Source organism: Parus major, chromosome 6 (genome assembly GCF_001522545.3).
Source record: "Parus major isolate Abel chromosome 6, Parus_major1.1, whole genome shotgun sequence".
Taxonomy (NCBI): Eukaryota; Metazoa; Chordata; class Aves; order Passeriformes; family Paridae; genus Parus; species Parus major.
Genome location: NC_031775.1, coordinates 14,158,602 through 14,185,749, shown reverse-complemented (window position 1 = coordinate 14,185,749; position 27,148 = coordinate 14,158,602). Strand labels below are relative to the sequence as shown.

At 38.0% G+C, this 27,148-nt stretch overlaps 1 protein-coding gene across 6 annotated transcripts in view; it reads left to right on the top strand.

Moving 5' to 3' along the window:
• ERCC6 (ERCC excision repair 6, chromatin remodeling factor) overlaps nucleotides 1-24,260 on the top strand; it is a 46,221-nt gene extending 21,961 nt beyond the window's left edge. For 3 of the 6 annotated variants that reach the window (XM_033515536.1, XM_015633399.1, XM_033515538.1), the window contains 14 exons: nucleotides 1,439-1,574; nucleotides 8,185-8,355; nucleotides 8,805-8,981; nucleotides 10,332-10,448; nucleotides 11,874-11,969; nucleotides 13,731-13,949; nucleotides 14,645-14,755; nucleotides 15,207-15,326; nucleotides 16,295-16,389; nucleotides 18,150-18,295; nucleotides 18,376-19,074; nucleotides 19,692-19,893; nucleotides 21,387-21,465; nucleotides 21,863-24,260. In XM_033515536.1, the coding sequence (XP_033371427.1) occupies nucleotides 1,439-1,574; nucleotides 8,185-8,355; nucleotides 8,805-8,981; nucleotides 10,332-10,448; nucleotides 11,874-11,969; nucleotides 13,731-13,949; nucleotides 14,645-14,755; nucleotides 15,207-15,326; nucleotides 16,295-16,389; nucleotides 18,150-18,295; nucleotides 18,376-19,074; nucleotides 19,692-19,893; nucleotides 21,387-21,465; nucleotides 21,863-22,291 (2,797 nt within the window). In that variant the 3' untranslated portion in view covers nucleotides 22,292-24,260. The remainder of the gene's footprint in view (nucleotides 1-1,438; nucleotides 1,575-8,184; nucleotides 8,356-8,804; nucleotides 8,982-10,331; nucleotides 10,449-11,873; nucleotides 11,970-13,730; nucleotides 13,950-14,644; nucleotides 14,756-15,206; nucleotides 15,327-16,294; nucleotides 16,390-18,149; nucleotides 18,296-18,375; nucleotides 19,075-19,691; nucleotides 19,894-21,386; nucleotides 21,466-21,862) is intronic. The other 3 variants (XM_015633401.2, XM_015633400.3, XM_033515537.1) reach the window with 2 other exon arrangements.
• Nucleotides 24,261-27,148: the final 2,888 nt, after the last annotated feature.

Genomic DNA, 27,148 nt, shown 5'->3' with positions numbered 1-27,148 from the left:
ACAGAAGAGTTTCCACACAGCCAAGTAGAGGGGGAGTGGAGTTTCTGAAAATTGATCCAAGGATGTGTGAACTCTGTGTAAGCTGAGGGGGTCAAAAAAATCTGGATAAACCTTACATGTGAGCTTGTGTGATACAGACCAGGGGAATAAACAGATATTTTTTTGTTACTACTCATGAAGAGTGAGAAACTAGTATGTTCTGGGAAAGTTGGCTTTTTTGCTGTAAGTATTTTTCAGAGCAGTAGCAGTGATTATTTGCATTCATAGCATGGTTGAAGCTATTTTTCATGTGTCCAAGTTCTTACTTCCCTTTGGAAGGGGATTTCCTTTACAGGATTAGACCCTGTAAAGTGGTGTTACAGTATTTGTTCATAATAAGCAAAGTCCAAGTTGTTGTTCTGCATGCGTATAAGCTTTTAATAAAGAATATTATTTCTTCATATCAGTGGGTTCTGAAGACATTAAGATTTGGTTCTTTTTAAAGCAGGGTGTTGCTGGTGTCTGAGAAATCCTTTATTCCAATCAGTGTGTGATCTTGAATGTATACTGTGATCTTTTGCATTATTTATCGTCACTTGGATAGTACACAATCTGTGTCTACACAGATCAGTGTATGATAACTGAAACTATTGCCTTTGTTTGCAAAGTCTTTTTGTTCCATTTTTTAGAGAGCAAATATATTTGAAAAATAACTGCAGGTAGCCACTACCTAATATATTTGTTACAGGATTGTTGGTATTTATTTATGGCAGTAGTATCTTTTATTTGGCTGGTGTGCAGGGGATTTTTCCCTTCTTAAACTTTAGAGCAGCTCTGAGCTTTTCATATACAGAAGGACTTTGTTTCAGACTTCTTTAGTAATGCTCAGAAACAGTAATATAATTGTGAATAAGAACCTTTCGAGACCGTTTGAGCCAAGCTCCGATCTCAACTTCATGGATGAAATTGTCTGCCACTTTGGAGTCCTTGTCAATAAATTATGGTGATGAAGGTACAGTATGTTACCAACATGAAGCAGAACACCTGTAAGTCCATTTGTGAGGCTCTAGCTACACATTCTGTATAATAGAAGTAATAAAATAATTGCTTGTTAATGATTTCTTTTCGCTTATAGAAACAGCAGTTGCTAAAACCTGATTTGTAATATCACAGGAGGAAGTTCCCTTATGCCTTATTGTTTGGAGCTTTTCTATTCCTGTTTATCTTGATAGATGCATCCATTAACTGTTCAATGAGTAGATTCTTTTAGCAGTACCCTCTTCATCTTCCTTTAAAAAACAGACTTCCAGGAAAACAAATTGCCAATTAATTTCCATAGCTCTCATATTCCACTTAAACTGTAAAGTATGTCATTTTAATATGTGTTTATTTTAATGAGCCACTTAATGCTGATTATTTATTTCACATTAAGGGTTTTTTCTTGAATACTCTATTTTAGATACCAGGGATTGGGTCCAACAGTGATTGTTTGTCCAGCTACTGTGTTGCATCAGTGGGTAAAAGAATTCCACACTTGGTGGCCTCCATTTAGAGTTGCTGTGCTCCATGAAACTGGTTCTTATACAAAGAGTAAGGTAATGATTGACATCCATTTTGTAATTCCTGAGGGGTTTTTTTTGGGGGGGGGGGGGTTTGTTTGTTTGTTTTTTGGTCACTAGCAAAAAAAAAAATCCCCAGTTGCTTAATGCTTCTGTGTAGGAAAGAGCTTGTGCCCTTTCTCTGAATGTATTAAAAGAACAAAAACGTCATTGTCTTATGTAGATTTGGTAGTAAACTGGACTAAAAGGGGGAGGACATGGAATACATGTATATTATGATTGTATTGCCTGAACAAATTATAGATAGTAGTAGGTTTCTTACTTGAGTTTTCCTTGTGCTGTAGTCCATGCTAGGAGTTTATGACTAGACTGCTTGTACACCAGATAAATGCTTGTAGCACTTGTGAATTCTCTTCTGCATTTCTTTGCATTGCTACGTCACTGAGCTGTTATTTAATGTCTTTTTCATGCATGGACAATTTCTCTTCAGTTGCTTGCTGACAGTTGGTATCACTTAGTCTCATTTTCTTCAATGACAGAGTTACTTTGTTGTTTCACTGTTTCAAGCAGTGCACTTTCTGTCTTTCAGTTTTCTTTTGTCAGTCTCTTCATATACATGTTCTTAGTCTGTTTCTTAATGTTGGAAAGCCTGACTTGTCTGAAGTTTCAAACTTTGGTACCTTGCAGGAACAAAACAAGGAAAACTTAGACTTTTATTTTCCCTGTGCCTTATATTTCTGATGTTTAAATGGATTTTCAGGATTCAGCAAAGCATTTCTAAATTTGTCTTTAAATATTTATTGAATTTCTTGTAATAACATTAAGATTATATGGTGCTTAATTGCACTTGATTAAACGTATTCTGAAGTAATTGACGCAGTTACAGTACATGGCAAAAAAGGAGTAGCACACTCTAATGTGCTAATAGCTTCCTGTTGTTCAATTAACTTGGTGTGTTTTCAAGCCCTAGAAGTCTGCTCACCTCAATGACATGGTCACATGTCTTCCTAAATTAAATCATGTTTGCCTATTTTGGGCTGTTTCTTAATTAATGGACTTGATAGACTGACTCAAATTTTTCCATCTGCAGGAATAGTAAGGTTTTCGAGATTTCACCTTCCAATTGTCGTTCCTCAAATGCATATTCAACAACTTAAAATTAAAGATTTAAGCACTTTTGTGCAGATTTAGAGAACTGAACCTAATGCTTCATCTTCTAAGAGCTGCAAGAGTGCTTTAAAGTGTCACTGCTGATAAGGTCTTAACTTGATGCACATTTTTTTCCTAGATGCCTCTTAATCAGAGAAGAGCAAGCCAAAGTAAGGGAAAAACCCAGCTTTCTCATTCTAGTTGCCCTTACACCTGCAATAAAATTTTGCTACTAATACATTAGCATAAGTAACACTTGTACACTGAAAATATATCACGTAAAATACAGGGCAGGTGATCTACTCCTGCCTGGGATTCCTTCTCAATATACTTACTTTCTATGACTATTTAGTGCTGATCTGTCCTTAGAGCAATTCCATCTACTGATATCTATGGCATAGCAGACCACTTTTACATATCTTGACTTTGTAATACTCGTCCATGGACCATTCTGCCCTTATGCTCTGGAATAAGGCATAAAAGAATAAGTAATCTAAATAAACAAATATTTTTTATTTGTTTATTTAGATTAGAATAGATTAGATTATCTAGATTAGATTAGTTTATCTAGATTAGATATTATCTAGATTAGATTAGATTATCTAGATTAGAAATAGTAGTTAGACTGCATCATTTCTTTGAGATTAATTTTACATAGCCAAAAGCCAACTCCCTGTTGACCTGTGGTCTCAGTGTTGCACAGGCTTGTTTGGAATTAACTGACAGTTCCAGGATTCACCTGTTCTATTAGCATATCACAGTTTGTCACAAAGTAAATGTGAAGAGTTTTATGCTGGGCAGCTGCAAGAGAGGACTGGGGAGCTGAACTTTGTTATCAGCTTTGGAATGAGGAAGGTCATCTCAGCCCCTGAAGAGGTTACAATTTTCTAAACCAGTGGAGGAATATTATGGGGCATCAGACAGTGAAGATCTTAATGGATTTTGAGGACTACCTTATCCTGTAGTGGTTGGCCAGCAGGTTGTGGTAAAACACAGTATTACAGCTTGTTCTCTACAGTTCTGTGAAAGAAGGGCTGGTGATTTCTAAGGAAAAAAGATTAATTGTAAGACTACTGAATAAGAATTTTGGAGAAATGGGGTTAAGCAATGACAGGTGTCCCATCCCATAAGGCAAGACAGAACTTCATAGCAGAAACAGACAACAGCTAAAGTTTCATTTGATAAAATAAGATACACAAGCATTGATGCATGAGCCTGTCTCCCAGTTCTTCAGAGTTGCCCACAGAAGTATTTCACTTGACAGTGAAGAGTAGGGAAGACATCTGTTCTGATTGTTCCATCATAAATTGATTCTAGGCAACACTTCCCACATCTGTTCAGTTAGTGGCACTTCCTTAGTGTTACAAATGTACTTTGAGCAATGTGAGAAGTGAAAGGTTCTCTGATTTTTTACCTTTTTACCAGTCTGTTTTGGTTTTCTTTGCAAGCAGTTATAGGATTTTCACAATAATAATATGAAATAACAGCCTGAATTGTGAGCACCAGATTGGGTGCAAACCTTGTCAGCCTGTTTCAGCTCAGTCATTGAGACATCTCGCTGCTGTAATATTTGTGTAGAGTTTTTAGCATATCCAAAGCTTCAAAAGAGACACTGCGCTATTCTTTTTCTAAAATAACAATGGTAGAAAATTTTGACTGTAAAGGAGGGAAGTGTAAATTTTCAGTTTCACCCTTTGGACTATGACTAAAGGCCTTCAGCTATCTAGAGGGAAGGCAGATTCATATTTTAGATGATGAAAGGAAGACACAGTAGCAAGTTGGAGGGGTTTCCAAGACTTTTGAGCTTAAGGTATTCGGATGAAATGTGAAACTCACTCTTTTTTGAAATTATTATTTGTGTTTACACAAGATGATTTAGCTCTTCTGTGTTGAAAAATGTGCTTAAGTTGGAGCAGTAGGTGGAACCAGATTTAAGTAATAGTCTTCCCCTGTGAAGTCAGCTTTCAGTATGAACAAGGTACAGCATTTGTGGCTAAATGTCCCGTGGTGCTGTCTTACACTATTAAGCTCCTACTATGGTTTACACTCAGATCTGATCTGTAAACATCAAGTGCCCTGAGACCTAAGCATGAGAGAAAAAAAAGAAGTAAATCTAATGTAATGTATCACAGGTGCTTTTTATTTATGGTATAGAACAGAAGATAAGGAGAAAAGAACTTTAATGATGTTGGAAAAAAGCCTTCTGTGCAAAGAGCTTGTCCTGTTGTTTTAAAACTTCAAGTGCACATGAACATTTGTAAATCATAGAATGTAAGAGGCAACGTGAACTTTGGTTATCTTGTTTAACATATCACATGTGGAAGGAGGTTGTATTTTTTAAGTTCAAGGCTGAACTTCTAATTTCTTTATCTTTAGAACAGGTATCACTTAGGTTTACAATTCCTACTGATGTTTTCACATACCATTTGTAAATGTGTAACTTTGTATTCCCTTACTCTAGTCAAATGCAGGATACACAATACAGCCCTAAAAAGTAATTGTCAGGTTCATGATGCTTGCAGCTGTGAAACCATCTACTTGAAGATGACTTTACACATGGAAAATTGTAGACTTTCTAGCCTCACAGTAGAGCACATAATCTACATGTAAAGACAATAAATTTCAGAGGTTACAGTTACTGGGATGATTGCATATGGAACCTGTATTTTAGCCAAAGGCTCTATTTCTGAGTTAAGGACCAAACTCAGATGAAATTAGTATTGTGATCCAAGAGGTAGCATTCTTGTTAAATATGTACGAAGTGCTTTTGCTCTTTTTATTCCAACTTTTACATTATTAAACATTATAATGTGTTCTTTTGAAGCCTCTTCATGGTGCCATTTAGATTTTTCTGTTGTGGCAGGGAAATAATGAAGAGGTTTTATATGTTGAATTTATGGATCTTCAGGCCTAATGGCTGGTTAGGAGATAGTGATAAGCCTGCTGAAGAATGCACTTTTGATTTACAAATGATATATGGTTGGGTAAGTGACGAGATATTATCTCTGACTTCACACTTGCCTCAAAGGTATCTGAATGGTTATTGAATGTCTGTGTCTTAAATTGAGTCTATGTCTTCAAGTTCAGTCTTAACACACATTTCTGTCTAAGAAAATTACCATTTTTAATATATAATATGTAAAAGTTTAGATTTTAAGTCCTGTTAAATGTTTTTAAAAGACTATATATAAAAAAATCTTATTTCTGTAAGCATCGGTCTAAAAAATTGTCCTGTTTTTGTACCTTCAGAAACAAACTTGTAGGTAAATTGAGGTACCAACTGGAAAAAAAACATTTGCTTAGAGATATGTCCTTAGAATAAATCATAAACCTTTTAGCCTTAAGAAATGGTGCTTGGCAAAATTCATCCCATGTTTGCATATCTCATGTGCTTCAGTGAAGACAAGGCAACACCATCAACTTATCACCCAAGGTAGGGAGAAAATACTGTCCCTGAATTGTAAAGGCCTGAAGTACTGTGCTGAACAAAAGTTCATAATTACTCAATCTACTCATGTGTTCCTCTATTCATTAGTATCAGATAAAAGCCAGAGTGTGGAATTTCAAAATTAGGTAACTGCTGTGTAATCTGGCATTAGTAGGATTTGTCTCTCTCAAGCACACTTTTTTTTTAATTTAGTGTAACAGTGCATGACCTGAAATATTTCATTGAAGTGTATTTCCAGACCAAAAATAAAATATAGACATGCCTTAATCTAATGAAACAGGAACTGTGGACTAAAGAATTACATGTAAAATAGCTGAAATTATAAAGTACCACACCCTCAAGAGTTTTTATCCAATATTAGATCTGTTACCATGTTTTAAAATATTTAGAATTATTCCAAGGACTGCACCTAAAGTAAAGGCAACCTTGAAAAAGTACCCAATGCAATAAAATGAGACTTAGGAAGTGTTGTGTGAGTTGATAAAATTGTGCTGTTCTATTTCTTCATTGTCAGCACAAATCCTTGTTTATTAAAAATTTAGCTTGAAGGAAACTTTAATTAATTACAGGTTCAGTAAATCCTGACTAGGATTCTGCCTTGGTGTGTTTACAATGAATGGCCTTCATGTGCCTGTGTTTCACTTCTGTTCTCTCTGCTACCTGACAGCGTGATTTATGGCTGTTGTTTTCTACCAGTCCACTGTTTGCCCTCTAGGAGGGATTGGTCTCTTGAGCCTCCATAATAACAGCAGCACTTTCTCAAAACATCTTTTAATGACAAGAGTGTAGCATTCTGTAAGTCAGGCTAATTGCAGACATACCCTATTAATTGCAAAAATTAGGAGAGGTTACATATTTTACAAGCTTTTAATTTTAAATCACTCGAGATGATTTGTCTTAAGTGTTTGGGTAGAGATGTCTACAATATTCTATGACAGACCATTGCTGAGACTCGATAAAAGTTGCAGACTATGGATACTGTACCAGGTAGAACTAAGCTTTGAATGTCCACACCTGCAGAGAAATCCTACTCTGTAATACAAATTATTCTAAAGATTGCATATTCTCTTGAGATTCGTGATAGCAACATTAAATAATGTGTTGTGGTTTTATCAGGAGATGATAATCAGAAAGCAGATATTCTTGAACAGTTAAACTCACAAGTTTTTTTGAATCTTGGGGTGTCTGTGGCAAGCAATTTTACAGAAAAAGGTCATGGATATTGACACCATCTGAGTTTTTGACATGGGTTTTTTTTCCCTTTTGTTTGGTTTTTTAATTGTTTTTTGTGGGTTATTTTTTAATTAAAAGCACTTCTAGTAATAAGCAGTTTGTCTTTCCCTTAGCAAATTTGGTGGTGGGCATACTTTGTTTTCCCTTTCTTATCATCTGCTGTTTTAGATTTATACATGGAGGATAAATGCAATAAAGATGAGTCCTGAGCACTGTCAAAAGTGATGTAGACTGTTCCTGTCCTACATAACTTGCAGTTGTAAAGGCTAGTAAAAACTTGGGGAAAGGTTAAAGCTTACAAGAGAAGCACAAAATTGAAGACTGATAGCAACTCTATTAATCCTATAATGAGACAGGTTAGAGAGAATTTAGGATTAAACAAATAGATTTTTGTATTTGTTTTTCAGTATTTCACTTGTTTCATTTTCCTCTGGCATTCTTGATCTTGCTTGCAATACGTAAAGCTCGGTTTGTAAAGTGAGTGTAGGAGAACTCGAAGAAACCTATTACCATAATCAAATTCAGTGTTTGTTTTTTCAGAAGCTGCCTTTAAAAAATTGAAAATAAAAAGCACTGTTTTCATCTGACCAGGCTTTTGATAAATTCTGGTTGCTATAACACAGTATTCAAGTGCTTCATTCTTTGACAGATGAGCTAAGAATCATATAATCAAGATCTTGCATATACTTATTTTCTTTGCAAAGTAAATTATATATCTGCTTTTATAATACTTTTTATATGTACCTTGGACAGCAAATGTCTGTGTGTAGGTCTGAGGAATCTGTCTTACTGATAACGTGCACCTTTTGTTTTTAGGTGAAACTAATTCATGAAATTGCTTCATGCCATGGAATTTTAATTACGTCTTACTCGTACATTCGACTGATGCAGGACAACATCCACACATATGATTGGCATTATGTCATTCTGGATGAGGGTCACAAAATCCGAAATCCAAATGCTGCAGTCACACTTGCATGCAAGCAGGTACTTTCTAAAAAATAAATTTAAGTGCTCTGGAGGAGGTTCCAATATCTAATAGCCTACCATAAAAATATATGTTTGATCATTAATAAAGAATAAAAGCATAAATCACAGTGGTCTGTATTTGACTATTTAACTTACTTAACATTTTTAATGAATTTACATGGGTAAATTTACACAAGTATGGTAGAGGAAAAAAAAAATAGAATTTTTAAATTGCATAGTAATTTACCAGTAGTGATAAATGTCAGATTGCTGGTGTGAATTTTCTGCTAACAGTTTATGAACAGTGTGTGGCAGAAATCTGTTTTTTTCATGAGTGTGAGGCCACGTATTTTGACATGAGAAAACTCTCATTGATGGTGAAGTTGAATATCCTCTGAGACAGGAGGCAGGATACACCAGGAACCATGAAAATAACTATCTTTTGGTTTTGTGGTTTTTATTAATAGTTCCGCACACCCCATCGAATCATCTTGTCTGGCTCCCCTATGCAAAATAACCTAAAGGAGCTCTGGTCCCTCTTTGACTTTATATTCCCAGGAAAACTGGGGACACTACCTGTCTTCATGGAGCAGTTTTCGGTCCCAATAACCATGGGAGGATATTGCAATGCCTCTCCTGTCCAGGTAAATGCATCCAAAATACCATTTTGCTTGAAGGAAACTGTTCCAACTGTTACTGTTGTTTGTAGTCTGACTTCTAAATGTACTTAGAAGTGCCTGTTCTAGACACTGATCAAAAAAAGAGTTGTGTGTGTATTACTGCTGGTTGTGTAAAAAAAATCATTCAACTGAGACCGTTTCATTTATACAGGAGTGCAGCTTATATACACAATTTTCCTGTCTAAAGCCCTAAAGATTAAGTCATGAGAAGTATTCTTTGATATGAAGATAAACAAATTGGAGTGGGAGGTGATTGATCCCACATTTTGATGTATTTAAATAGCACTTTCCTGTTTGCTGTCAAGCTTTGGCAAATTACGCAGTAAGAGGAATCCTTAAATCCAGTCTGAAAACAGTTTTTATTTTAAAAAGCTAAATTAGGTGTTGGAAGTCTGGAAGTAGATAAACTAATTTTGGAAGCAAAAAAATTACTTGAGAAATTATTTTGAATAAGTATCTATTAATCTTTGTAGTTGTGGTTCCCAGTATTGATGACAGCTTAAATATTTTTCTGTTTTTAACTAGATAGTAAATAAATTGTCTGCATCATAATCTGCAGACTCATTCATGTAAATGCTATTAAACTTATATCCTTTTAACTACTGTTTGTAATGTTTTGCATGCATGCATTGCTGAAATTATATTCTCTTTTCAAGTTTAAGTACTTCTCTTGTATAAATATTAGTAATTTACTAAGTTGGTCTTTCAATTGTTTTTATATATCAATAATTTATTATATTGTTAGCTTTGCTTTAAGACAAATTAAGGTATTTTTAGCCATTATTAGCCATTATTACAGTTAATACCTGTCTCACATCCATTACCTCTTATAGAACCATATGCTCCATTTAGGGCCAGAGTGACCTTTAGTTTCTGTGATCAGGGGGATTTTCTTGTAGCAATTTTTTTTAAAGTCTCAAGTGAGCACTAATCTTCACTTATTGTCTGGTAACCATTGCTGAAGGCTTCTTTTTTGATCTTCAGTATATGTATTAGCACTTTTTCATGAGGATCTTGGTTTTGTACAGATTTATACTTACTTCTTTGTTCATTTTCTAAATTAAATATCTTGCTATTGGTCTCTTTTAAATAGAAATTAGGTATCTAAGGAAGCCTTACTTATTCAATTTTATTATTGCTCACACGAATTTTATTGCAATTCATGTTGTGTTGAACATGTAACTATAGATCCATATAAAACAAGCCAACTAATTTTATTAGACTCTTCCTATTGCAAATTATGTGATTTTGCTAGTTGGTAAAATTATTATCAAGAATCAAAATGCAACTTGTGCCTTTTCTTCCTTTTTTCAGGTAAAAACTGCATACAAATGTGCCTGTGTGTTACGGGACACCATAAACCCCTACTTGCTGCGAAGAATGAAGGCTGATGTAAAAATGAGCCTTTCGCTTCCAGATAAAAATGAACAGGTTTGCTTATTTTCACTACTAGATCTGAGTCCTCTCCCTCCCCAAAACTCAGTCTTTCATGAAAATTTGGAAATAATTTGTGCTAGTGGCAGATAAAATGCTGGTTAAACTAAAGATAAGGTGCGGAGCTTTCAGGATCCATATTCTTTGACCGTTGTACTGAGTATTAAATTACTGCTGTCTTGCAGGGTCTGTATGAGTTCACTTATCTAAAAAGTAAAGGACAGATAAGTGTAGTCAGGACTACTTAGTACTGTCCCCTTAAGTCTCAAGTGCATTGAAATGAGTTGTCTGTTTCCTTTTGTGCAGCAGGAAACAATTCAGCATTGTTTCCTGTCGTAGAAAGATTAATTGGTGCAGCAAATAACAGAGAAATACTTGCTGGCAGTTGTTCATATTGCAAGCTAGCTGACCTGTATGTTATAATAAATTTTCAAAATATTAACCTTGTGGTGTGAAACTTGTTTGCTTTACTACAAGGTGGTATGTTTCTTTAGGAAACATTTTCATTCAAAGTAGAGGAGGTTGAAAGTATTAGTTAACTGAATTTCCTACGAATACTCACTTGTAGTAATTATTAGCTGCTTCTTCAGATTTCAGTGCTTCATACTTTCATGTTCTGTCCTGACTCCTTTCCTGTCTTCCCCCTCTAAAAGAGAAGTAGATATGTTAGTCTTTGTAAGACAGTGCTGAAACGTACATAATAAAGAAGTAGATCATACTGTGTATATGCAGTCTAATGATCTTTTTTTAACCAATTTGTAATTTCTTTACACTATTTTTAGCCTTAAAAATAGTGTAAAGAACAATTTTCTTAATGTCTAGATATTAAAGAGTCTGAGGTCCTTAATCTAAAGAACGTGATCAGAGACAGTTTAAACAAGTTTGATTTTTTGCTCTTGTCAGTCACTACATCAGTTGGTTTTATTGCATAATGTGTTGTGCCTTGAAGGATCCAAGGAAGTGATTTTGTTCCATTTTAGCACATTAGAGCACCTGAGAAATCATTCTATTTCCTGCTTAAGGTCTAAAGACAGGACAGATCACGTTTGCTAAACTTCTAAGAATTTGCGAGTTGTAAGGGATGTGACAGACACACAATGTAAAGCTTTGAGAGAAAGCTAACATTGCACATTTACCTCAGTCAAACCTCATTAAAACTAGAAAATGACAGCACTTCCAAAACTAAAGTAATTTGAGGGAAAGATCTACCTACTGGAAAAGAGCACGTAAAGCCTCATGAACCTCATCTTAATGATCATATTCATTCTCTAAAAATTTTTCTTTTTTACTTCTAGTGATTTCTGTGGGTTTCTTTTAACTTAGTATTTCAGTATGTTAAACATCTGTGAAGTTTCATTGTAGCACATGGTAAAATTCTAAAATTCATACAGGCTGGGCTTGAGTAGTTGGTTTGTTTTGTAGGTCCTCTTTTGCCGTTTGACAGAGGAGCAGCGTGAAATCTATCAAAATTACATCAACTCTAAAGAAGTTTACCAGATTCTCAATGGAGACATGCAGGTGGGCATTAATAAGGATACTGACAAGTAGGGTTTGGTGGATAAAATCATGGACTGGCCTTTGCATTCTTGTAGCTGGATTCTGAGCAGTAAAGGAAGCAAACACACTGATCTCTGTTCAGCTTTCGTAGTTGTCTTTTTTTTTTTTTCCTCAGAAGTGCTGGGTTAAATATATTTGAGTTAGTGGTCCATTTGTAGTGACATGTCCAGATAAAAGTAGGAATGGAATGAGCTTCACAATGTATTTGTGATCTTGGGAACAAATTCTAGCTTTTTGGATGACCTGTTGTAGGTAACTATGCATGCTTTTAGGTAATTGCCCAAGTGAAGCAAAGGAAAAGCATAGTTAGCCCTGAGAGTACAGTTCAGGTGTGGTAACTTTGTTATGCAATACTTGATGATTTCACAGTATTAACAGAAAGCAGAGCAAATAGCAAACATCCTTGTTTCTGTCACTTGTCAACATCTTCTGCCTCCATCCTTAGAATGTATGTGTTGAAATTGCTGTGGCCAAGTGAAACCTGTAATTGGGGTACAGTTTCAGTTGCTGGCTGCTGCTGCCAGTGTAGAATGTGCTATTCCCTGTGACTTCTACGCTGCACACACCTGGTTTGTTTGACATTTTTATGCATGCAGTGGATGTGTCTCCCTTCCATTTTGGCCCTTGTTTGTAGGAGGAGAGGTATTATGTGTTGGCTATAATGTGTAATTCTTATGAACTGTGAAATCCATTCTCCCTGTGTACCCAGTGGCTCCAGTCAGTTGTATGGTCAGCATGGCCGTATATAGTGCAGTCCCATACCAAGAACACATTGACCTTATTACTGTTTTGACTTTTTTTATTTTTTCATATCTCACAAAGGTATAGTGGGCAAGTTTTTTCAAGTGCATAGCCATTTTAGTTATCCCAGTGAAAATTACTTTAAGGAGCTCGTTCTTTTAGAGGTGGCTTGTGGAAGACTCTCAGCAGAAATTTCTCAAAGATTTTACAGAATGGGCTATCATACTTACTAGGGATCTGAAAATTTTGAACAGTAAATGTCAATGCTTTTATTAGATATTCTGTGATGACAACAACAAATCCCAGCTGAAAAACAACACTGTAAAAACAAACCATAAATTATGGGCAGGCTCATCCAGCTTGTAGTGCTAAAAGATTGAGGGATTCACTGTTGCAAGCTAGTTCATTTTTCAGAATATTCAGAAGTATAAATAACACTTGTAATATTATTGAACGAATGACTGAATAGAACCCTTCTAAAATGTTATCAAAAGTGGTAATTGCAGTTTTGTATGTTTTTTCAAATGTGTTAACTTGTATATTCTTTGTTATCATGCATTCTGGTGGGTATACTGACTATCCTCAAGATCCGTCTTAAGTTACCTGCTAATATGGTGAGAGCTGGAAGAAAAGACATGATAATTTCAAGAAACAAATAGGTGGAATTTTTCCCTTTGAGTAAGAAAAATATGATCTTACAGCTAGGGAGGGACTGGTTTTACTAGTGTGGAAATTTTTGCAGAATTCCCTTAAAATTGTCATCAGAATAGTCTCACAAGTACATAATACTTCAATCACTTTCTCTTGTACTGCTTTTTCCTAAAACTTTCCCTTAAGCAAGTATTAGCATCAAAACATTACTAAAAACAACATTGATGGTGAGTGGATTAATGTATTGCTTTTTATTTTTCTTGTCCACAACCCATATAGATACAAGTATTTGTCATGAAAATAGAAATATTTTTATTTTCTATTCTTTAGATTCTCTTGGGACTATCAACTTTGAGAAAGATTTGCAATCACCCTGACTTTGTTGCTGATAGCCCCAGAATTTTGAAGAGTGTGCCAGATGCTGAAGCAGAGGATCCAAATCAGTTTGGATATTGGAAACGTTCTGGAAAAATGATAGTGGTAGAATCCTTGCTGAAAATATGGCACAAGCAAGGTCACAGAGTGCTGTTTTTTACTCAGTCAAGGCAGGTAAGATGATCTAATTGCTTGCCATTTTAGCTATTACTGTTACTTAAAACATGTCTGTGAGTTCCAAAAAAACTTGTAAGTAGAACTACCTTTTGTAGTGTATTTCTCATAAAATCAACATCTTATTTGAAAAAGTTACTGAAATGACTGATATCTTTGGAATAATCAGAGACCAGTTCCCAAACCTAGCAAGTTTTACTGGAAAGACACAGCATTGTGGCAGTGGCCCAGTCTCAATATACTGGGTCAAAGCTGTATCAGTTGTACGTGCATGGTATCAGGCTGTCCCTGCTGTGAAGTTTCAGGATACAGCTGATGGTCAGTTTGCATGCTCTGTGTAGTGACTGTGCAGTGGCACAGGCAGTGACATTTCTTTTCTCTGTGTACTCACAGTTTTGTCTTCCTTCTGTGGATTTCCTTGGGATGCTGCACCCCAGTCTGTTTAATTGTCTTGAGGCTATGGCCCTGGACTTTCCAAAGCAAGCACAAATATTCCACTGCATTCAGCTGTGAAATAATTTCTGTTCTCCCATTTACATAAGTTGGGTTTCTGTCATTTAAGAAAGTGTTTCAAGTTTTTAATTGTCATCATTTTTTTGATTGGCACTGCAGTTAGTTCCAGAAATTCTTATAGGTTCATCACAAAGATGTTCAGTCTTCACGTCTGGATTTTATTAAATCTTTTTAATCTACAGATGATGCAGATACTTGAAGTCTTTGTGAGATACAGAAACTATTCCTACCTCAGGATGGATGGCACCACAGCAGTAGCTTCCAGACAGCCTCTTGTAGCAAAATACAATGAGGTGAGATGTTCTATACCACACATGAATACATATTAATGAGTATGATTGAGTTCTTACATTCCTTTTTGTTCTGTTTTTAAATATACTACTTCAGGTTGGAGACACAAAACAGGGGAGTTCAGTGAAATGAAACCCTTGTCTTTGTGAGAGAGGGGGAAAAAAGTAATCTGTTATTTCACACCGAAGTTGGGCTTTCTGATAAGGAAAGAAATGCACTTGAGAAGGGGGAAAATCCATTTTATTGGATAACAGTAAATTAAATTTAGATCAGACTACTTTTATTTGTCAAAAGAAATAGTAAATGAACAAGGAAATGTCTTCCTTCTCTTGGCTTCCTTTGCATCTTTGCATATAATGCTGCTAAAATAATCCAGGAAATAATTATGTTTTTGGTAGTTTTTGGTTAGATTTTGGTAATTCTTGCTTTAGTAAATTCTCTTCTGTGTTACAGGACAAATCCATATTTCTTTTTCTTCTAACAACTCGTGTTGGTGGCATTGGAGTTAACTTGGTTGGTGCTGACCGGGTTATTATTTATGATCCTGACTGGAATCCCAGTGTGGACACACAGGTGAGTTTGATTTTTTACTTTCCATTTACCAGCCAAATTGAAATAAAACTGAAGATGAAATGACATTTATCTCTTCAAACAGTGTTAAAGCACTATGTTGCTCTTTCATAAGTTGCTGTTCCCAGCAATGATCACTTCTGGTGCAGCTCCACATTATGATTACTCTTGTGGCAAAGCCAGTTTAAGTGGTTCCCACCACATCCCCTATATGCTGATATACCTTACCACTCTTCAGTATTGTTGATTCATGTAGTCAGTTCAAATGGCCTGTGTTTTTAAAATAAACAAAGCAGAGTTTCTGAAGGGAAAGTACAGCTGTGCGAGCTCTTGAACAGGCAGGCCTGTTGGTGGTGACAATGCAGGGTGAGAAAAAGAGAACAGATGCTGCTCCAATTGGCTTTCTCACTAGATAATGATATGTAGCTGTGACCTTAGAGAGCTGCTCTAAGCTTTAAGAAGTTGTTCACTCTATTGTGGTGTGATAAGACTCTGTTTTATCAAATCAGGTAGCAGTTATATGGTGCTTACAAGTTTAAGAGAAAGAAGCTTTTTTATAGAAATCCTATGTAGCTCTGAGATCTGCAGGTGTCTGACTTAGAGTGCTCTGTATTAGTGGCTGGTTCAAGATGTTTGTAGGAAAGATTTCATTTAAGGTAAAGAAGAGAAGTTCAAAAGAAAGGTGTGTACTAAAGCTCTGTTGTGAAATTTCCTTCTGGAATAAGTCTGTATAAAGTACATATTCAAGGTAAAAGTTCCGATTTTAACATAATCAATTATTGATAATTTTTGCATAGATTTCTTGGTACAATTGGAGACTTTCTAGATCTTTTTCCTCTCCTGCTGAGTTAGTTACCACTTCATGAAGTATTTGTTAAATGTCCAAACTAACTTTTTGAGTATTATCATTAGCTCTCTGTCAGACATGTTTGAGAGGCTCATGTCTGGTAATCAAACCTTTTGTCTTCCAGGCTCGGGAACGTGCTTGGAGAATAGGCCAAAAGAGAGAGGTGACTGTGTATAGGCTGCTCACTGCAGGTACTATTGAGGAGAAGATATACCACAGGTCAGTCAGAACAATTTCTTGGATACAGCCGCATGCTCAGGAAAATGATGGTAGCAAATCCAAGGTGGTGTAACAGTGACATACCTGTGCATGTGCACAAATTGCTTATAATTCCCAACCTTGGTCATGATGGGCACATCATGGAGAACTTCAGTTTCTTTTGAGAAATGGAGAACCTTTTTCCCCTACTAGACTCCCAGCTGTACTGCTCCGTTCCTAGCTGCAAGACTCGTGCTAAATGTACCTTATCAGTCTGTTCCCATAGCTGTGTCCAGCACATCCAGAATTCACTGTAAAACAGCGTATGAGGCATAGACAGAAAACAGTGAGCACCTTATTCAGAACATGAGACTCAACAAGTCTGAAATGCAAATTCAAATCATCAAGTTCTTTATATTCTCCTTGGGATGTATCAAGATGTATGTGGTACATATATCTATTTACTACTGTGCAAACCCAATTTGATTTTATTCCCAATTCATTCCAGAGTGAAAGAATTAAATCCCAATAACTACCAGTCATATTCATGTTATTTATTCCAAAATGTAGCTAAAACCTTTAAAGTGCTTGTATTTCAAAATCAATGAAATCTTTTTTGTTTGCTTTCTCATTCAGCTTTCTCAGTAGTTAGCTTCACTCACATTAATTCCAGATGAATGTACATAGGAATCCTGTGCTAGACTTCACTCTTCAGAACTGAAATACCCTCTTAGAAAGTTCAGATGAAGAAAAGGCTCTAAATAATGAAATACCCAAACTTACTGAATGCCTTTTTTTAGTCTGTTTTGCTATATGGCAAAAGCATCTGCTGTTTGCCTTGCATCCCTCTGTCACACTTCTGTTTGAACAACACTGACTGCATCAAGGAATTGGACTCTTAACAGTTAGGACAGCCATCAGAAATTAATTTCTTTTCAGAACAGTAAAGTGGACCTTGAACTTTCAGAAGCTGTCTTTTCTGTTTTCCTGTGAAATGAAAACTTAGTTTTTTGACCACTGGATTTAAAAATAGTTTCCCTGCTTAATATTAGCAGAACCAAAAGTGTGATAAAAACTGTGTGAAAGAACTGATTTCCTATTTTATTTAGGGGTGTATTTTTTTTACAGAATAAAACAGCTTTTGCCCTAGGCACTATATAGTACAAATGTGGCACAGAAGCAGTTTTACCAATACTAGAAGATTTCTTGCAGCTTTGTGCCCCTACCGATTTGTTCCTTTTGGTCCTCTGCAGGTGGTCTCTTTTCTTCTCAGCCACAAGTCTGATTCCCCTTTTCAGTGGCTGTCATCCAGTCATCACCATCAGACTGAGCTACTCTGCTGCTTTTGATTCCTCCAATCAATTGAACCCATAAAATATTGTCATTTTAACAAGCTCTTGTTTTTCTTTCAGGAGCTTTCTGATTGTTTTATTGTTACATATGCAAGCTTTTCAATTTTAATGGAAAAAAACGTTCTAGCTGTGAAGTTATTTATTGCTTAGTGAAGGGATGCCTCATAGGACATCTCAGGATGGTGGTTACCTGTTGTGTTATGGGGTTGTTGCAAAATAATAAATCCCTGTGTTTAACAATTTACTTGGTTGTTTGAAAGTTACTAACTCAAGATGGTCTTTTGGAAACTTAACATCATCTTCCTACTGCTTAATTGTTCTGCAGGGTAATGTTTGTGCTTATAGTTTTCTGTTTAAGTACTGTACTCAGTACTTAAACATAGCTAGACATTGTTTCATGCACAAAGTACTTATTTTTTTCTTTTTTAGACAAATCTTCAAACAGTTTTTAACAAACAGAGTGCTGAAAGACCCTAAGCAGAATCGTTTCTTCAAATCCAATGACCTTTATGAACTATTTACTCTGAACAGTCCAGATGTGTCTCAGGGGACAGAAACAAGTGCAATTTTTGCAGGTACGTGGGGTTTTTTCTGTTTGGAAGAAGAAATATCTTAATTGTTTGTTAAGTGGATACTAATTTCATTCATCCCTCAGGTACTGGTTCAGATGTTCAAGTCCCAAAGCCACCTGATAATGGCACTTCTAAACGTGATGTCCATCTTGCAGAAAGCAGCTCACACAAGAAAATCAAGTCCTCCAATTCCTATTCCACCACACACGTGAAAGATTCTTCTTGTAAAGCAGTAGAGACAAGTGAGGAAACCAAGGGAAATTTGGAAGCCTTTGACCAAAATAGTTGCACAAAAGATAATGCACAAGCTGCTACTGATATGAATTCATTCAATGAAAGCAAGGAGGAGTGTTTGGAAAGTGATGACAAATGCATGTCCCAGTCGATGCCATGCAATGCAGGGTCTTCAGAGGATGCCGAATGTCTGACTGCTGTGGTGGCTGGTGAAGGATGTGGAGCAGCTAATGCAGATGCCAGGACACATCTTAGCCTTGCTTATGATGCAGCTGGCTCTTGGGAAAAGCAGGATGCTAAAACTGAAGATGGGCAATTTGATAATAATCATTATAAGTGTATTTCAAAAACAAAGCACAGGGTGGACATGCTGTCGCATGACAGCCACAAAGATAAGTCTAAGAAGAAACATCACAAAGATGCCAAATTTGAAGGAAAGCGCATTCCTCATCTAGTGAAACAAAAGCAATACAGAAGGGAGAACAGTGAAGAGCAAGATTCAAAGAAAAATGATGACTATGTCTTGCAGAAACTTTTCAAAAAATCAGGTAACAGTTGTTTGGCTGCTGACTAAACAGAGGTATATAAAACCTATGCAAATGAGGGAAAGAGCAGATCTGTTACTCTGATGGTTACAGCTACAATACAAAAGATGTTTGTTCTGTTACTTTAGTGAAACTTAACTTAAATGTTCATTGTTTCAGTTTAATTTAAATTTAATTCCAGTTAACTTTAATTCCAGTTACAAATTTGATAATTACCTTGGCACAAACTGTTCAGAGAGATCCAAATTTCCGGATATAGAAGTATATGCAATGTTTCTTCTGGATATTTCCAGGATGTAATCAACCTTCATTTACACAAGGGTTTCACTTCTGTCTGTCTTGTCTGTAACAATGGAAATGATCAATTTTCCCACATAATTGCCCGGTCTGTTGTGAATAATGACCTCATCAGCACACTAGAAGTGATTTGCTGTCAGATTGATTACTTAACTGATAGAGAAGGGGGTTCTCTCATTAGAAATTACTGTACTGATGTGCTTAATATAATCACCCTGAAGAAGAAAAAATGCAGTTGTGGCATTCACTTAAAAAGTGAGTGTTTGATTTTCACATAAATTAAGAGATGTCCTCCTTCACCTTCTGTATCCTTTTGGTTTTAGGGGTACACAGTGTTATGAAGCATGATGCTATTATGGATGCTTCCAGTGCAGATCATGTGCTGGAAGAAGCAGAAGCGAGCAGAGTGGCCCAGGACGCCTTGAGAGCCTTAAGACTCTCTCGTCAGCAATGTTTAGGAGCTGCTTCTGGTGTGCCAACCTGGACAGGCACGAGTGGTCTTTCAGGTGCACCATCAGGAATAAAGTGAGTTTAGTTCTCACTCTGCTTTCCCAAAAACAGAGGAGTTGCTTAGGATGTTAAAGATTTACATTTTTTATCTTGTTATTTGCAGTAAAATGCATCAAAGTTATGTGCATGCTTTATATTTAATATAGACATGAAAGCATATTACAAGCATAGGTAGTCCATTCTGAAGTACAAAGAAAGCATTATTGTAACACAGTGGAAAAGAATGCTTAGCAGAGGGATCTTAAGAACCCTAAAGCACAAACGCAGTCTGTCTTTGAAATGTCTTGGTTTGAAGGGAAGGCAGGACCCTCCCTTGGAATGGAAAATGTAAATCCCCTCCCTCTGTGTTATTGTAATTTTGAAATTAAGGGGTTCTCAGGCAAGGATATGAGAGCAGGAATAACAGTTTTTTACCAGTATGTATAATAAGGCAAAAAAACAACAACTCTGGCAGTAGCACCAGACAGAACAGGACCCAGTGATGCATTAGCACCAGACAGAACAGGACCAGTGAAGCACCAGACAGAACAGGACCCAGTGAAGCACCAGACAGAACAGGACCCAGTGATGCGTTAGCACCAGGCAGAAAAGGACCCAGGGACCCTTCCCCTCTCTGCAGCTCCGGGCACGGCCGGCAGGGGGCGCTGCTGCTCCCGCCGGGCGGGGCGGGGAGCGGATTCCCCCGCGCCGGCAGGGGGCGCTGTGGCGCGGGCTGAGGCCACACGCGGTAATGGCGGCTCGGCCCAGACGGGAAGGGATGGGAGAGAGGCTTTGCTTCACAAACCGCCCTGGGACGGCCGGTCCCGGTGCCCAGCAGCACTTATGGAAACAGCAAGCTGGGCCGGCAGGAATGAGTAAAAATCCCGGGGTGGTAGCAAGATGTATCAGAAGCTCCGGGGCTGTGGCTGGAACCGCGGGACGCCTCGGGCCTCTGCCTGGGGGTGGGGGCTGCACTGCGGGAAAGTTCGGAGCAGCGCCGAGGCGGCGGCGGGGATGGGACAGCGGCGGGGATGGGACAGCGGCAGCCCGGCTCCCGGCAGGGAGAGGCGAGGCCGAGATCCCGGAAGCCGAGCAGACGAAGATAGGTCTTTCCTTTAGTGAGGTAGATGTTAATAAAGGCTTAGTCCAACGACTGGTCTTACCCACAGAAAGGGCGAGGCAGTACAGGCCTGGGCTCCGGCAGTGACGGAATTCTCGCAGTAAGCAACAGCCCGCCTGTCCTCCTCCGAAACACAGAGCGAGAGCCCTAGCAGCTCCCCAGCCCCCATTTGCTGTCTGCCCAAATCTGCAGGTATCCCCTCTCCCTTGAGTATCCCCTCTCCCTTGAGTTTGGCTACCCTTTTGTTTTTCTTAAGTACCCATAAGTACCCAATAGTTAAGTTTCCTAGCAACTTATGGGAAAAAATTCCATAAATACAAAAGGAAGCAACCCAACCCCCAACAGAAAAAAACCTATCCTAATAATTTTAAGGATGTTTCATGGGGTTAATTCTTTAATGTGTTTTTAGGAGTCGGTTTGGTCAAAAAAGAAACTCCATGCTGCTTTCTTCACATTCCACTTGTGCATCACCTGCAAAGAAGCAAAAGGTAAGAAATACAAGCTAACATTTCTGTTTTAATATCTGATATATGTGAAGTGTTATGATTTATGTTGGTGTCATACACATTTGTTGTATGATTATGTAGAATTCTAGAATTTTTAGTTACTTGTGAATTGGATTTTTTATTTTGATGAGGTCTAGTTAGATACAGCAGTCACAAATTGCACCGTGGTTTCCTTATCTGTCCCAAGACCAGCAATGTTTTTCTTTTGCTTCCTAAGTTCTAAAGTTGAGAGCAAAATACATCACCTCTTAATTATATATTTCAGGTGACGAGGTTCTGAGTGGTAATGTTTGAGTCTAAACAACAGGCAGATTTTGTTTAATTGATTCTGTGGGTCTCAAAATGCAACTTTTCTCATAGTCTGTATGTTTATTTGCAGGATGGAGATATAACAAAGAAACAAAATATAAAGAAGTGTAGTTCGAGTGAGCACTTCAATGGAAAATCTGGAGAATCGTCATCCAGTGCTCTGGACTCTTCATCTTTATTAGCTCGGATGAGGGCAAGAAACCACCTCGTTTTACCACAACAGACAAGGAATGAGGGTGATGAGAATCATCAGCCAGCACCTGCCCCCGTGCAGGGTTCGACAGAATACGATGAACTGCTTGTGGATCTGCGGAACTTCCTGGCATTCCAGGCCCGCGTGGACGGCGAGGCCAGCACTCGGGAACTGCTGCAGGAATTTGAGTCCAAACTGCCTGCAGAGCACTCCTGTGTCTTTAGAGAACTGCTCCGCAATATCTGCACCTTCCATAGGAGCCCAAACGGGGAAGGGGTCTGGAGGCTAAAGCCAGAATTCCGATGATCCTTGATCAGTGAAGTCACCTCTCAATCCAGCTGACCACCAGACTCCTCTCAAAAGAGGAACAGTGTGTGACTTTGAAAATTTTGAAGTATTTTATATTCCTGAATTAATTAATGCCTTGAACAGTCAGTGGTGCAGGACTTGTTGCAGGCTTAAAGCTAACTTAATTTCTGATTTACACTATTTATATAAAAGTGCCATCTACCTCATAGATGAAACAATACAAAATATCAGCACTTTTTCTTCAAAAGAAATCTTAATATAAATGGGATAATGCTGACCTTTTATTACAGTAAGAACCATGGATGTTGCCATGGGTTGTAAGACTTTGATTTCTGTGAAATTCCAGAAAACTACTTCCTCGATTTCCTGTTTATTACTTGAATGGTCATAGGGCACACAGTGTGCCATCAAAAAAAACCCAAAAAACCAAAAAAATAAAAACAAAAAAAAAAAAAAAGGGAGGGGGGCCGGTGATAGTAGTTAGCATGAGAGATTGTACTGACAAGTTGCATCAGAATCATTTTATGTAACTCTCATCAGTAGTGAGAATTTTGTTGTAATGTTTAACTAACTTGGGAAATAATTCTAATGCAATGGAGGTATAATCACCAAAAAAAAAGGAAAGCATGGCAGGATATTGAGTTAACCCAACTGATAATTATGGAAAACTGACTAAATTCCAGAGTACCTATTAACACCATAATCAGCAATCCAATTACAGGCCCATACACCATTGGCAAATGCTTGCTCTACAGTATTTCTTAAAACTGAGGCGACAATGACTGTTTTGTTTGTCACAGGTTGTGGACTTATAATTGAAATTTCATTAAATGTTCATATGTTTCACTGTGATTTATGTCCAGTTACCTCCTAGCACTTAAAATTTTATACATTGACATAGACTGGGGGTTAGCTGGTCAGAGGTGGGAGGGTGTCACTGTATTTTACACACCATAATTATATTTGGGCATAGTTGGAGCATATATAGAAGTTACATGTCATTCATCTTCTATAAGTGGGGAAAAAATTAAAGTTTCTTGACAGTTGGGTAAGTTCTAATACAAGTTATTTGTAACAAATCCAAGTACAACATTGGATCAGTCTTCAAGGTACTTGTGTGCTACACATGGAAATTTTAAGGTGGAGAATGTGGAGTTTTGAGAAGAAAACCACATTGTTGCAGCAACATTGAATTACTGTATGGCTTAAACTAGGAATACTTAAATATGCCTAATGTCCTTCCTATCTCTAAGGTATGGAAAGCTGACCTACTTTTAGCTTTTTTGTTCACTGTGAAATTCTTGTTTACTTTAAGTGGAAGTACAAATATTCAAAGATGAATGATCAAGCAAGAATACAAACTTTCTTTTTGTAAAAAAAACCTTTAAGAGACTTATAACGTTTTTTCCTCTTGTTTTTACTCAGTGATAAAGGGTTTGTAGAGATTTGCTGGAAGTGGTGCTTCTTGACTTTTCAGAGACTGGAATTGGACAGGGCAGACAATTCAGGAATGTTTGTTTTCCTAATATAATTTGAAGATGGGACTTCTAACATTTCTTTCTCTGATCCCATTTATAGTCACTTATATTCCCTCTTTCAAAAAAAGGTGAAACAAGGAACTTGGGCTGCAACTGCTGTTGATATGACTTGAAATGGGTCAGAAAAAGATTATTCTATCTTCATCTTCAAAGCTATAGGGAATTTGAATTGGTTTGGGTTTCATGTCCCCATGCATCTCTACTTATCCCAGCAACAAACCAGGAATTCAGCAGTCAGCAAAGCTGCTGTTGCCACCTTATCTGTTAATTTTGGTGTCCTGTATTATTTGTACTCCCAATTTTAAAGATAAAGTTCCTGTATACTAAGGATTGTGTGCAGCTTCTTGATCTATTAATGTAAATAGATTTGCATGTACTTTTTATAAATTCTTGGCTTTTATGGACTTATTAAAAAAGGAAAAACAAAAGTGTGTTCTACAAGTCCTTGGGCACTGGGAAAAGTTGTCAAGGAGGCATTTTCTCCTGTATGCTTTGCACTGACCAAATGGTTTCTATTATCTTTAATTGTATTTCCATTATTCATACAATTTCAGATTATACATCCTAGGTAGCTTTTTTCCAGCATTTGTTGAAAGTCTTTAAGGGCTGAATTAGTACTAATATAATACTGAAAAAATATTTGTAAGTAGTTAATAGAGCACGTGCCTAGGAGTCAGGATGTGCTGGTGAATCTGCTCTTGGGAGTTTATCTCCTGTGGGAGAGGTATTTATATATTAGATACATGGTAAAAACACTCTGCTACTTAGGGCCATTTATGATGTCCATGTTCCAATATTCAGGCTAAATGCTGAATATACTAAATGCTTACTAACTCAGTGGCTCTCTCCATCTACCCAGCCCTCACGGGATTGCTATTCTAGGCTCTGGGATGATGTCACCACTCCTCTTCACACAGTATTGCTGATGTGGTACAGTCCTGTGCCTTCAGCTGAGACTTAGATGAAGCTTTCCTTAGTATTTCTTAGCTTGTTCTGGTGGCCATGGTTTTGCTACCTCTCCTACCACTAAAAGTAAAGAGGAATCTGACATCTTCATGCAAGGGCCATTCCACTTTGTTTTTCTAAGTGGGCCTACACTGCTATGGAACTCGGTGGAACACCTCATGTTCTTGCTCCCTGTCTGAAAAGGGAAGACTGCAGAGCATCGCTGTTTCACTCACAGAGCAGAAAAGTAATCTTCCCCAGAACAGACCTGTTGAAAGTCATTAAATTAGGAACTACACAACCAGCACAAAAAACAGGAAGTGTCAGGCAGCTATGTGAAGAAGGAAGCAGCTTCCAGCCTGCTCTACCCACTGGCTCTTATTGTTCATGCTAATGTGACACAAATGAGAGAAGGGAGGGTGTGTTCTGACCTGAGCTCTTTCTTTCTGAACAGCAGGGTTGGACTTGCCCTTCAGTCCAAACTTTATCAAGTTCTGAAATGCACAATTTTAGAATTTATTCCCAAGTTTACTCTGCCCACAAATGATACCATGCAATAACCGTGCTTTTTCGATATTGCTATTCTATATTCACCACAATGGCATCAAAGATGATGTGGCAGGCCATATAATAAATGCTCCCATTCTTACCCATACGCTATACCTGAAAGTGAGATGGTTGTGAACCCCTCAGACCCAACAAGCTGTTTTTCCAGTCATTTGAGAGAGAAGGGAAAGCAATGCCAATGCTGAACTCTAGAGAATCCGCCTAAAATTTTAAGTTATCTGTCATAGCTCCCTACAGATTCCCAGCTTTTCCTGGGCTCCCAAAGCCACACTGCTCACAACACGTAAGTTGAGAGAACCTATTTTTATTGTACAGAACAGGGAGGTTGAAGCCTTGCACTAATTGCAAACCAGGACTTAGAATCATCAGAGGAGCTATGACCAACTCCTGCATCAGGCTTACATAAGTGGTGAGTCATGCAGTCTTACAAAAGAATAGGGAGAGAAGCTTTCATTATGTTGTTTGCCTAATCAGAAATATGAAAATAAAAGAACACAGCACTCAGTGGGTTACGTTTGGCTAACTGTAGGCTGAAATTTCTGCAGTTGCACTACGATAGAGGCATTTCGTTGTTTGTGGTCCCAGCTTATATTAAACAGAGAGGATTTTTTTCATAAATCTTTGCCTCTGGGGCAGAGTTAAGGTTCTTTGGGAACCCTAGCTATGTGTTCCCAGACATTAATGTCTGGAAGCAGCACCATGAGAGTAAAAATGAAGGTATATGCCTAGGGAGGATACTGGGAGTAAATGAAGAGACCCAAGGGCAGGGTAGAGTTTGTGAGGATAAGCATGTGGAGGAGCAGTGGAGTGGAAGCAAAGCTTTTTAGATTGACTGAAAAACATTCTAGTGATGATTTCGCCTATCTTACTAGTCTCTTTTCAAGCTCTCAGGCAGGTAGCTGAATGGGTTCTATTTTATCCAGCAATGTTGTTCAGCATGAACCGAGGTACCTGCAACCCTTAGAAGACAACCAGAGAATTTTGAGGATCGAAGTTGGCTGAAGCTTTATGTGCAGCAACAGTGCTCTTTACACTGCCCTGATTAACCCATCATTGCTTCTCATTTTCCTCCACTTCCTTTTGCACTACACGGGGCAAAAAATTGGGACAGTGTGGAACTGTGGCCTCTTTGTCCCCACCTTATTCTCTTATTGGTCCACCTGGTTGCTCAAAGCAAATACTCCTGTCTAACATCGTGTGGCTAAGTAGAGGAGCCAGTAGACATTTTTATCTGCCCCACAAAATACCTCCCAATACTTTCCTGCCTGGAAAGAGAGCACAGCACAGTGTGGCACAAGCAGAAGCACTGCTGCACAAACCATCAGGAAGATCTATTTGCTCCTCTGTAAGTTGCCAGACTGCCTTGAAAAGGACGACTATGCAGGATACTTAGGGCTGGGATGGGTTCGTCTGGGTTGCTTTTCTGTTTTAGTATTTCTCATGGGGTGGGGGATGTGGAATCCCCTTCATCAACCAATGGGTGGGGGGAGAAGGCAAAATACTGGAAGCTGGTTGACTCTGGGAAATAGTTAAGCCTTAAAAGAGCTCGTCAGAATGTGTATTCAAGCCCCATCCCTGAACACTTCGAAGCCTGGCAGTTCTTGCTGCACTGCACTAGCAGAACTCCAGACTGTCCTTAAAGCCTCCTCTCCCTGGGCAGCCGTGGGGCCGGAGTTTGACCCTGGGGAGCTGCAGCCTCCGTCCTGCAGCCCGGCCAAGCCCGCGGCACCGGGGCCGCTCCAGCGGCGATTCCTCAGGCTGGGAGCCGGCAAGGTACCGGGGATCCCGGGCATTCCTCAGGCTG